The 12,831-nt window shown below is 38.1% G+C and overlaps 1 protein-coding gene across 2 annotated transcripts in view; it reads left to right on the top strand.

The window, feature by feature from the left end:
* INTU (inturned planar cell polarity protein) overlaps positions 1 to 5,856 on the top strand; it is a 34,844-nt gene extending 28,988 nt beyond the window's left edge. The window contains exons 12-16 of one of the 2 annotated variants that reach the window (XM_041412107.1): positions 507 to 938; positions 1,449 to 1,546; positions 2,154 to 2,343; positions 4,042 to 4,196; positions 5,061 to 5,856. In XM_041412107.1, coding sequence (XP_041268041.1) covers positions 507 to 938; positions 1,449 to 1,546; positions 2,154 to 2,343; positions 4,042 to 4,196; positions 5,061 to 5,172 — 987 coding nt within the window. In that variant the 3' untranslated portion in view covers positions 5,173 to 5,856. Of the gene's footprint in view, positions 1 to 506; positions 999 to 1,448; positions 1,547 to 2,153; positions 2,344 to 4,041; positions 4,197 to 5,060 lie in introns of both variants that reach the window. The other variant, XM_041412108.1, reaches the window with a different exon arrangement.
* The last annotated feature ends 6,975 nt before the right edge of the window (positions 5,857 to 12,831 follow it).

Genomic DNA, 12,831 nt, shown 5'->3' with positions numbered 1-12,831 from the left:
TTTGGTTTTCTAAATGTGGACTTTTGTCACATACATATTTTCTGGAAAATGCCTTTGCTCAGGATTTTTCTCCTGGGAAGCTGAGAAGCCTCAGAGAAAAAGGAAAACAATATTATGTCATTTGCTTCTCCTGTATTTTGCTGCTTTGGAATGTGGTTGGAGATTGTTTATCCAGCATGTGGTTGTTCCATTGGTTTCTGCTGTGAATTATTTTGAGTCATTGGCCAACTGGGGCCAAGCTGTGTCAGGCTGGAGAGAGAGTCATGAGTTTTCATTATTATCTTTTTAGCCTTCTGTAAGTATCCTTTCTGTATTGTTTAGTATAGTATTGTTTAGTATTCTTTAATATAACCCAGCATCATAAAATAATAAATTAGCCTTCTGAGAACATGGAGTCAGATTCATCATTCCTTCCTGCCACGAGGGCACCCTGCAAATACAATAGACTTTCTTTCAAGCAAACAGCTGATGAGTTTGTAAGCAGTCTTTTCTGTTTGTATTTACAGAGACACTTTGTCCTGTGTGTCCTGCTGGAGGCAGGGGGCTGTGCATCCAGAGCTATTGGGAACCCAGGACCAGACTGTATCTATGTAGACCAGGTCAAAGCAACCATACTCCAGCTGGAAGGAGTAGACGCCAGCATCGAGGAAAGGCTGGATGCTCCCTCCATCCCACCTTTAGCCTGTGCTGACTGGTTCCTTCCTGCAGCGCGGGACAGACTGGAGAGCTTGAACACCTCACCAATGCTGAGCAAGCTCCAGAACTTGCAGAGTTCCTGCAAAGCTGTGAGCACTGCAGGGAGCAAGAGGAGCCTCTCTGGGGACACTTCTCGCACCCCACGGAGGCAGAGCCCCCCGAGGAGCAGCGGGGCGGCCGAGCAGGGCAGCGAGGGGCCCGCGGAGGAGGAGAGCACCAACGCACAGCCTGTGCTGGAGCAGGTCGGAGAACAAGGCAGAGTTCTGGGCGCTTGGGGAGAGGGCAGTTCACTCCAACTCAAGGTGACTTTTATAAAAAGCACATTATAAAAGAGTAAGTCCCTTGAATTCAGTATAAAATAGTTCTGTTGCCTTGGGAAGCTCTGAGTCAGCCTCAGAGCCATCACGCTGTTTTTTTATTTTTTTTTATTTTATCATTCACACTTTTTTATTTTATCATTGCTTGTAAATATTTGGGGATTTCACATGACTGAAGTGGGCACAGCTGTGTCGAAAAAAGCAGATTTAATTGGAGAATATCCCTAAAAACCTATCACAACTAATTGCTGTACGGTTGTACAACTACTAACAAATTTTAGTCTAAAATAGGCTATAAAATACATTGATATAAATTGATATGTGTGCCTTATTAAAAATGCTAAATTGTCACCTTCTTTCTGTTGGTTTAGCTGGATTCTGTTCTTTCTTTAGCTGTGTGTTCTCTGTTACTTCATCTATCCACTTGTTCTTCAGGCCACTAGGAAAAAACACACCCTGCCAAACCCATTTCATTCAGGAAACCTGAAAAAGAACTCTTCAGAGAAAGATACAGAACTTCCTTATGCTATGAAGTAAGAAATTTTTTTTTTTGTGTATTTCATTCTTTAGGCCATCTTTGGATTGTTTTTTAAATATACACAAAAGTCCCCTCATGATTTTATCCCAACCAAAGCTTTGCTATGCAAAGATTATCAGAAGAGAATGTGTTAAACTGAGAGCTTAATTAAACATAAAAATTTGAAATAATACAATAGAAGACATCTGATTCTGAATAATATATTAGTATTGTGCACACCTGTCCCACGTCTGTGTGACCTTAGAATTTCAAGTAGAAGTTTCTGGACCACACATGTAGTTACCTTGTGCCTCCATCTCCAGGTAGGTGTACAATGAACAAAGCTTTTATTTCACTTTCCTTTTTTGTGACCAATTTTTGAGAACACAAGTGCAATGCCTAACTAGCAGAACAGTTTCTTAATTTGTTGTTTTTTTAAATTGAGTATTACAGTCTAAATCAGCAGGATTTCCTTGGTGTGGAGATAGGAACCTTTTGAATGCCTGTATCCATTTTGTACCCTACTGTAATTAGAAAAACAATTCTACCTTGAGAAAGAAAAGCTGCAAATTATTTAAATTATTTTAATTCAATGATATTAAATTAAATTATTTTAATTTAAGGTTGACATCTGGTCCTGAGAACACTCTCTTCCACTATCTGTTTTTGGAGACAATGCAAGGAATCTTTATTACTCCAACTCACAAAGAAGTAGCCCAGCTCGGTGGCTCCATCCACCCTCACTTAATTGAGAATTTCTACCAGTGCTGCCTTTCAATCCATTCCATTTTCCAGCAGTCCATGAGGAAAGAGGTATGGAAATTTGGCTTTCTCTTTATCCAATCACATTCTCAATTCAGTATTTCAAGGTTCTTTTCACTTCATTATTTCAGTGGTTCCAGAGCAGCTGTATTTGCATGTCTGCACACTCTAAACCCCAGTGGAACATTGTCACTTGTGTTTTTTAGATCCTACAGTGACAATTCAAGTGAGTTAAGTGAGAAAAGGAGAAATAATAGTACAGATTAAATGAAGGCAAGTTTGCAAATAACAGTATAGTTTTTCTTAATATTTCTTTTATGTTACTGAAGAAATCATTTCTGGCTAGACCCATGTGCCTTGTAAATCTAGGAATTTTTAAGTGTTAAAAATAGCGATAATTTGGTGGATTGGTCACATGACATAGGTTTGGCTGAGTAAGACTTTGGCAATGAGCAATGTATTTTGGCCATTTCTGTTGAGAAATGTAGAAACCCAAAAGCAAGCAGAGAGAATAAATTAGTATGTCTTAGCATCAAATTGCCTTTGGCTACAGCCATTAAATAGACATTTTATAGTTCAAGCCATAAAAACTGAGAATAAGAAATAACTGATGGAGACATCTCTTAGAGCAAAATTTGCTGTAGTCTTTTGCAGATTGGCTCCAGCAATTAATGCTGAAATTGGCAGGCTGTATTATGGCACAAGGAGAATGTTAAAGAAGAAATAGAAATTTGCCTTGTTCATAGTACATGATAAAAAAATCAAATACAGAAATGTACTATTATACTGTGTATTCTTTGTCATCTGACAAATGTTGTTACGGTTTAGGATCCAGAGAGCTGCACCAGTAATGCAAAGTTACTGTAGACTGACCAATAATTAATTTTTCCTCAGTTTTTGAGAACTGAAAATTCACAATTTAACTTCTAAAATGTGTACAGGAGTCTTGAATAAATCTTAAATTTAGCAAAACTAAGATGAGTGGTCTTAAACCCAAAAATAGGATGTTTTGATCATGTTTTCTAGATCTTCAGTCCCTACATCTTCAATATTGTAGGCAGATTGAACAATGTGGTTTCTGCATCTGCATATGGCAGACAGAAGTTCCTTGACTTGTTTTCTACAAATCCCTTTCCTTTCACCTTTGAAGCAACTGTTTCACTGGCAGATCCAGAGATGAACTTTTGCAGGGTTTATTCAAAAGCTCTGCTCAAAACACAGCTCTAAAAGCTCAAGAAAACACAAAAACGTGTTCCATGCTTTTATGCCCTCATACTGAGTAAGAGTCAGAAAATGCTCTGGGCAAAGTGCTTCAGCTGTTTATTTACAAAAAGAAATTCCTGCCTGGCCAAGTTTATTTAATAGACTTTTACTATCATGGTTCTTAATTAGGGAGGCACACAGAAAAGAAAGATGAGAGCTTTAGCTGTTGTAATGCACTTTTTTAAAGTGCTGTAGTAATTCAGATGTCTTTTTAGAAAAACTGTGTTTAGCTAGAAAGAAAAAGTCAAAAAAGGGAGCATGTGTCTAATTCCAACTTGTGTAACAATGGAAAAGCCTTTTGATGCCAAAGTAACAAAACTGTGGAGAAAAGAATCATGTAAGCAAGTCAGTTATATCATCTAAGCCTGGCTTTTTCACAGCAGAGTCATCCATCAGAGAGTCCTGAACAAATCACATGGTTGTATTTGCTCGTGTTTATGTCAGAATGTCTCATTCTCTACTAACATTTCACCAGCTGTTTTACAGAAAAAGAAGAAGGCAGGCAGTGGGATTTCAGAATTCAGCAAGGCAGGTGAGGACCCAGGTCTGGTAAGAGAACATGGACTTCTGTTTGAGTGCTCTCCTGAAAACTGGACTGACCAGAAGAAACCACCACCAACTATGAACTACTGGGTTGTGGGGTAGGTTTAAAGACAAAATTCACCTCCAGTTTTTCATTCTGACTGTGCCATTGTGTTCTTTAAAAATAAGTGTAACTGTAGCACATCAGAGAAATACTTGAGCTGACTGACTGAGGTAGCTCTAATTTAAGGGGACTGGGAAGTTGCAGTGATGTGAATTTCCATCTTTAATAGCTGTTGAGTCAATGACATAAACAAGGTGACAGCTATAATTACTGTTACAATATAAAAGAGGCTGTTTCATTGGGAAGAAAAATGTTTACAGAGAAGGAAGAAAAATAATTGTTTCCCAGCATGAATGTGCATAACTGCTGTTTGTGTGGAAAAATTTAAATATTTTAATTATAACATTGAAAAAATGTTTATACTACTGTTTAAACCTTTAAAAAATAATTATGATGCACAGGTATTAACAGCTTCTCTATTTTAGCTCTTGCCCTAGAAGAGCTCATTGGATTAATATGTGGAAATGTAACTACCCAGATGTTATTACCTTCAAAAATTAGTAAATATGTGAATCCTGGGGCTTGCTCCCAAGGATCTTGATTGGAGCTTATGGCCCACAGGCTTGGATTGCTGCAAACAGACCAGTAACAGAGAAGATCCTGAAAACCTGAAGATTTTTCTTCCTTACACAGCCTTAAAAAAACTGAGTAGAGAATAACTTGATTTAAAAATCTGATGTATTGAAAGAAGTAAAGTAATGCAGGACAGACACCAAAATTTGCCAACTGTCTTACACAGCAGCTTGTTTTAACTTTCAATTGAAACCCTGCAGTACAACCAGAATCTACCATTTGAGGAGAAAAAAAAATAATACCTGTGATGATTTTCTTCTTTTTCTTCTTTCTTTTTTTTCCCCAGGAGACTCATTCTCCACCCCAAACCTCAGGAGTGTTATGTGTGTTTCCATGACTCGGTGACAGAAGCTGCTGTGGAGCTGGCCTTTAAACTGTCCTTTGGCTTAGCTGCATAGATGAGCTTCCTGCACACTCAGACATCCTGCATGGTGTTCATTCTTTAAAATATCCCATATAAAGGGAAATTAACTCAATTTGGGTGCCACCCATGGGGCATCTTTGAAATGCTTAAAAAAAATCAAATACCTTGTGATATGACGCAGTTAAAATTTCAGTGGTGCTTCTGATGAGTTCATCTATTGTATACTTAATTTCAGAGAACCAAAGTTCTTATTTTTATATACTGTCACTTTTTTTTTTAATCCTGGTCATAACTTTATTATATGAAAACACCACATCATTTGTATGTTCACTGCTATTCAGTGTACAATATGCAACATAAAATGGTAAGCTGATCCTCAAAGAACTCTATGAACATGGAAATTGGTGATGGAGGGAAAAAAAAGTTCTCCAGTCACTTAAAATTTTGCACCTCTGAGAGCCTGAAAAATACTGAATGTTTTCAGTAGCATTGTGTTAATCAAAACAGAGAAAAATCTTTCAGACAATTCCTGGCACTTAGCCTCACAAAACTAATGGTTTACCATTTTTGCTCTCCTGCACACTCGAGGACTATAGTGTGGTTGATGTTTTACTTGACTCCGTGAGTTTTAACTATAAATAATACTTATATTTGTTAAAATGCAATTTTGAAGACACAAAGAAAGAAGGGGGGTGGGCAGGGTGGTTTTAAGATGTGCATGGACTTGGCTTATTTTATATTCATAATTTCATAATAAAAACTTATATTTGTTAAAGAACAGTAAAGCATTAATTTTTTATCCTTTTTTCACTTCATGTATTTTTCTCTTTTGTTTTATTATTTCCTTCTACTTGTTTTTTATGAGTGCTTTTCATAAAATGCATAACTAGAATTCCATTTTAAACAACGGGATCAAAAAGTTTTAAGTGTTCAGGAAAGCAAATTCAATTTCATGGGTTCTCATGGCCAGATCTTTAGATCTTGTTTTCACTAGTAAATGACACAGTTTGGGGTAGTCCTAAAACAGTCAATCAAATGCTTGCAGGGCTCACAGGGTGATTCACAGCTTGTCTTCATCACTCAACAGTTGTTTTAATTCAAGCAGCAGAAGTCTTGGGCCTGAAGTGCAAGCTGTGATGGAAGACTTTGCTAATCAGCTTTCTCCAGGATTTATGGTTCCTAGCAGATGAGCAGCAGTATTTCAGTCTGAGGCCTACAAATCAAAGCAGCAGTGTGTTAGCTCTGTTCCCCGTATATAAATCATGTGATGGGAGAGTTACTCTGCTACACCTCTCAAAGTCTAAAATACCTGACGTTTGGGTATTAGATTTTGTGGTGGATGGAAGAAGGAACGTGGAGGAAAGCAAGCAGTCCTTGCTGCAGTGCTTTTAGCTGTTTGGCTTCCTGTCCAGGAGAACCCTTTATTTAATTCAGAAGTATAATGTAATTCTAAAAGTGCCACCGAGTTTCTGATACCTGTATCAGCTGTCAGGCGTTGCTTTAAGATGAGTGTGAGCACCCTCTCTGTCAGCCAAAATGCACAAGGAGGCTGCTGCAGGAGAGCAAGGTCTGCACAGCCCTGTCAGTGCTCTGCTCTCCTGCACTTTCCGTTGCTGTCAGTAGTCCTAGAAATGGGTGAAGTAAGGAAGCTGAAAATCCTAGGCTATTTCTGATATTATTGATGTTTCACTGCTAGTTTGAGATTCTCTAGTGCTAACGCCAAATTCATACGCTGTTGGTAAGTTTAAAAAAAAATCCGGTTCTCCAAAAAGAAGTGCTTGAAAAGCAAAGGACCTGAAAAGATTTTTGGCCTTTGTTGCAGCTCATACCAAATAGAAGAGATATTGTATAATATCCTTGGTGTAGTATAAACTTTGGATACTTTAAAATCTCCAGTTATTTTTAAAAATCCATTTCTTTCTCTGTAGAACCTCTGGCACTGGTGATTTGGTAAATGTTACACAGTATTTCCCAACACAGGCTCTAAAGGTTGCTTTTAAGGACAAATGCAAACATATTTTTATGTCCAAAGGGGATAAAGGAAAACAGGTAAAAATAATCTTGTGCATATTAATTTTAATAAACAAAATAGATCTGGTCAAGAGCTGTGCACTCCTTTCCCTCAGCATGGCTGGTAATTAGTGGTGGTAGAAAGAGGCAGGTTTCCTGTGCAGCCTCGTGTTACAGCAATAAAATCTGGGGTTTGATCTTAAATGATTAATGACTTTGTGAGGTGTCTGCAAAGGTCCCTCCATTCAGATGGATTCCTGAAAGGCACACAGGCCAACACCCGTGGAATTAATGACAAGAAATCTTGGTCTTGGAATATGAAATGTTGATACTGGCATTTGGCGAATTGCATAAAATTCATTTGTATCAGCAGAATGGAAAATAAATAATTCATATCTGGTTTGTTTAATGTGAAAATAGATGGAAAATCTGCTTCATTTGTCTCTGTCTTAAGTTATCTCTTTCAGGATTTCTTTGATTAGGTTTTGATAATGTAAACAAAAAGCCAGTATTCTGTGTTTTCTCTTGTTGACAGTTCTTTACTACAGTGCCAGAAAATTTCCTTGCCACAGGCTTTTCTGGTAGTGCTGACCAGGAGGAATTCTGTCAGTCACTAAAGTTTGATTAATCTCCTGATATCACATGCAAATTCTTAAGCAGTCCTTTTTCAATTACAGTCATTTTGTATAAAAAGAGTTTAAGGTTGTTTTCTTTCCTTACTTACAGTGGAAAAAAGTGAAACAGGCATTGTGTAAATAACACTGTTTATAGTTCTTAAAATCTCCCTTCCATCTCCTGGAAGTGCTTCCAGATGGCTCACATGTGTATGAGCTCGTGACTCAAATTTTAGAAACATTCCATGAATAACACTCAAGATTAATTTCCTTAGAAGTACAATATTTAGCCAAGTGGCATATCCACTGCTGAAGCTAAGGGTCTTTGGATGCTGTCTTACATGTTCTGTTCAGGACAGGAAATGGGACACTACAGCTGCAGAGTTGTTCCCAAACTGGCAAATAAAAAGTCTGCACATGGTCTGCATTTACTGCACAAGATGTACCCCTGATGCAGTTAAAGGCAGCACAGCTACGTCAGAGCTGTAAAAAGTTATGTAAAATGTTTCTCCTACTGTGATCAGCTTATACCAGTGAAAAGATAAAAAAAACCCTCAGTGTAGGAATTGCTCTGAGACTGTCACGTTTCCTGATTATTTTGTAAATACAGTGTTTTGGACGGATCTTGTTCTTGGTGCTCTGAAGTTTCATTTAGTACAAAGGTCAGCAGTAATATTGTAATGCTGTGTTTTCATAGCTGTATGCAGCAATCTTTGTGTTTCAGTTTTGGAAGGGCGTTTTGGCAAACCTGGCTGCTGGCAGAGCAGCAGGAGCCAGATCCACTGAGATCAGCTCAGTCGTGTGCTGCTCCTGCTGGGGAAGGCAGTGAAACCTCTGCAGTGGCAGTGCCAGCTTTACCTGATGTGCCTCAGGTGTTACATTCACTTCATCCTAGAGGCAGACCAATGCACAATAATAATAGAATCGTTCCTGTTACTTAAAAATTTAACAATGAGCAATTACAAGCATAAAAGTAATAAAAGACATGCACAGTCTTTAAAGAAGAGGATGAAGTAGAGTGAAATAAAATTCTCTGGAAAAAGTGTTGTAGCTCTGTTTTGCATTTGTTTAGATTCTGTAGGGAAAAGTTTTAACTCAGTTTTACCAACTTTGGATGCAGAAACCAGAGGAGTTTGGTTTTTCCTGACTTAAGTTATTATGGGGTGTCATTTAAAGAATGAATGACCATCCTTGTTCCGTATCAAGAATATCAACTGAAGATTTTCTCAAACTGCAGATAATTTCTGGGTACTTTATGTCTCTAGATACATTTCATTCATTCAAATAAGTAAAATTATTTCCTGGAAAGCGTGTCTGGAAGGTTTTGCATTACAGAGAGAAATCTCTGCTGTCTCTGGGGCTGTTGGCTTTCCTGATCTGCCTGCAATGGACAACTTAACTCTGGTTGTTGTCTGTGCACCTGCTTTGCTTCACCTGTTGCTCCCTATGCCTTGTACTTGGGCTGAATTAATCATTTTGTGATGCCTTTGGTATAAGAAGGTGCACAGTTTGGAGTTCTTCCTTCAAAGATTGGTTTATTTCCTCCCATCTTTTCACCTCTAGAAAATTCCAAGAGCTGGAAAACAGATTTAAAATCTACACATACAATTTTAACTTTTTAAACTTTGTCACACAGATTTTTTAACTTTTGCTCCACTATAGGGAAAAGCTGAAACAAGTAACACTTCTCATACATCTGAGCAAGAATGCGTGGGGAGGAACTGAAAGCTTGGTATTCCATAGAAAAAAAAAATATTTCCAGAGAAAGAGGATTTGATCCTTAAGGATTCTGCTGGAGGACAGCAGCATTGGAATGGCAGTTATTTGAGCTGGGAATTGTTTCAGCAAATGGAAGTCACTACCTGTTTGAATATTCTGTCTTCACCTTTCCAGGTCTCTATGCTTTGTTAGAAAGAGACAAAGCAGTGATCTCCTCTGTTTAAAGGTCTCAGCTCTGCAGGGAGTCTGTGCTGAAAACAGTGTCTGCATGCATAACAATGTGCATACATTTCTCTTCTCGTAGGTGCTGCTGAGCAGCAGTTCCAGGAACTGGGGACTGGATTATTACAATTACAAATACAGATGGGCTTCCTGGCCTGTGCAGGGATTGGGTAGGTCAGCACAGGGAATTATTGTGCACCAGGCCCTCAGTTTTGGATGTTATGGACACCACTAAGGTAGCTTTTACAAACTGAAATGAACACCTTTTAAATCTTTGTCATCACATTTATTATGAACTCATGAGTGTGTTAGCAACAGCTTTTCCATTTACAGTTATTTGTGCCTGACAGACTATTACTGAAGAGCCGGGCCATTCTACAGTAGGAGAAATTGATCAAAATTACATTTCTTATCTGCTGGATTTGATGTGCATTTTACAGAACTTGTACAGGCTTCTACTTTTGTTTTGTAGTATTATATTCAGTTCACAGCTTGGTGAAAGCTTTTAATAGAAAACTAGGATTGATTTTCCTTTTCCTACTCAGAGACGGGTATTTGGAGCAGGACAGGTTTGTGGGTAGAATAATTTTACTAGGTTGTTCAGTAGCATTTGAAGTACACTTAATAATACTAATTCTTACTGTGAAGATTATCTTCAAATAAATAATTATTTTTTTAAAAAGTGAAAATGCTCTTGAGAAAGCAGGATTTTGTTTCCTGCATCCCTGAGGAAGTTTTGCCACCCGGCAACAGAAGGGGTTGTTAGTTCCAAAGTGTTTTGTTTCAAGGATCTCCTCTCTTGGTATTCCAGGAAGTCAAAATAAAATCTGAATAAATGCTGGCATAGAAATTGCTTAGGTCATTTCAGAAAATACCAGAGATACTTAAATTCTTACATAATGCCCTGCATACCTCTGGTAATCTGTCCTAAATATCACAAACCTTGAAGCTTACCCCATTAGCACTACTGATGTCTTCCTTTCAGACTAAAGGTGATTTCACTGGTTTATGCTGCATCCGAGCAGCAGGCCTGTAGTTCATGCTGGTTTTATTTCAAAGTGCTGTGCCTCTTGAGGCTTTGCCAAAGAATTGCCTCTGCTTCTGGTCATTAACTTGCCACTAGGATAGGGAAGAGTATAAAGATTACTAAAACCACAAATTACAATAATTTAGAGTAATGGGTTTACTAGCACAAAATGTGAGAATGAGGGGATTTATATGTGTTGTGGGTGTACAAATTCTTGTATTTTGTGAGTGATCCTTGTTTCATTCATGTTGTTCTGAAGGTGCAAATGAAGCTGACTGGTGTGATTTTAACAACTTCTTATCATGCTGCTTATTCTGATCCAAGTGGAGGCCTTGAATTAAATATATCACCTCTTATTTCTCCAGTTAAGACTGTGTTTTCCAGATGGGACAACTTTCTGAAATAACTAGCCTACTAGAGTTGCTGCTTTCAGCAAAACTGGTTTCTGTCAGCAAAGCAGCAACAACCATTATCAAATAGCCTCTCATTTGCATATATTCATGTTGATCCAAAATAAAATATGCTGAATGCTTTTTAGCTACGTTATGACAGTTATTTATATTGATGAACATAAATATTATATTTATTGTGAACGTATATTTCATATGTGTTTATCAGTGGCCTGAATTAGACAAGATTGTCTTTCTGCCATTATGGAGGACCTAGAACCTTACCCTGACATTGCAAGGGTCCAAAGAACATTACCCTGCATTGGATTTGATTTCGGATGTAGCTGGTTAAATCTTCAATATTAATTTTAAAAAAAAGAGTGTATTCTCTCCAATACAATTTGACATAATGAGAGGGATTTGGATTTATCTCTCCCAAAAAAAAACCAGGTATGCATGTTTTTTGCTAGTGAAGACAAAAAAACAGTGCTGGTTTGTAATACAGCCTTTAATATGTTTTAGAGGACTCTATTGATCACTAATGAACTGCAATCTACTTGGTAAAAAACTATTTCACTCATACTAAAGAAGGAAAAAATGAGCTGTGCAAGTTTCAACAGCACTGAAAGAATTCAGAGCACCCTTAGGACGGGAGTGACCTCATTTAATTCCTAAGCCTTCTACTTGCCCAGTAGAGCTTAAAAAAAGCATCAGAAGAAGGATCACAGCTTTTCTAAATTTAGCCACTGGTACCAGCTAATAGAGCGTGACACCAGATAAATATTTAATGGTCAGAAGATCCTCCTTTGGAGTGATCCATTAGGAGAGAAGTTCCTTAGTGTTCTTTACTACAGAAAGACCAAGGAATCCAAGAAAATACTTACTTGCCTCTTGTTTGAAATTCTCAATGTTTCCATTTTGTTCATACTAAAACAACACTGAAAAGGCTTTTACCTGGCTGGCAGCATTTTAAGCCGAAACACAGCCCAAAAAAAATAAAGAGCCAAGCATACAGAGGCCTAGAACACTTAGTACAGTATTTCTTGAGAAAATTTAAAATGGCTCAGGATCCTTCTCAGTATTTAGGATAAGTCTTAGCATGTATATAAATGAGAAAACTTATTTCTGAGGGAAAGACCAAACCTTGTGGAGTATTGATAATTTAGGATCCAAAAGAAGCATTTAGGAGGCATTTAAATGTCTGGTTTCAAAGAAATTAAGCCCAGCAGTGTTCCTAAAATTTCACCCCAGACACTAAGTTTGACATGAAACCCTTGGCTCATGGAATTTGTACAAATGGGTTTTTTTTTTTTGAGCTGCTAAAATAACAGATGTGATCCACAGGCCAAGAACTGGAAAGACTGGGGCAACCTCAGTCCCAAGACTGCAGCAGTGGCAGTCCATGATGAGAAGGGGGGCTGTGCTCAGGTAAATCTCTGCCTTATCTGGCTGGAGTGAGTTTTGTTCATACTCACAGGCTGGGCATCAGCATGACACTGAAGCACACAGACAACTTTTAGGAAATGCCTCCAAGAGTTTGGCTTAGCCTGCTGGTACTCTCATCTCCAACTCTGCACAAAGCAAATAAAAATTCCATTGGCACTTTTTAGTGGCTGTCAGGAATGTTTGCACAAGTCTGCTCCCCACAGCAGCTTCAAACCAGCTGGCTTGGGTTGCACAACCACACAGGAGCATTTGCATTTAATCTCTTT

The sequence above is a fragment of the Onychostruthus taczanowskii genome, unplaced genomic scaffold, assembly GCF_017590055.1.
Source record: "Onychostruthus taczanowskii isolate IOZ18803 unplaced genomic scaffold, ASM1759005v1 scaffold38, whole genome shotgun sequence".
Classification (NCBI taxonomy): domain Eukaryota; kingdom Metazoa; phylum Chordata; class Aves; order Passeriformes; family Passeridae; genus Onychostruthus; species Onychostruthus taczanowskii.
This window is presented reverse-complemented; position numbering and strand designations above follow the sequence as displayed.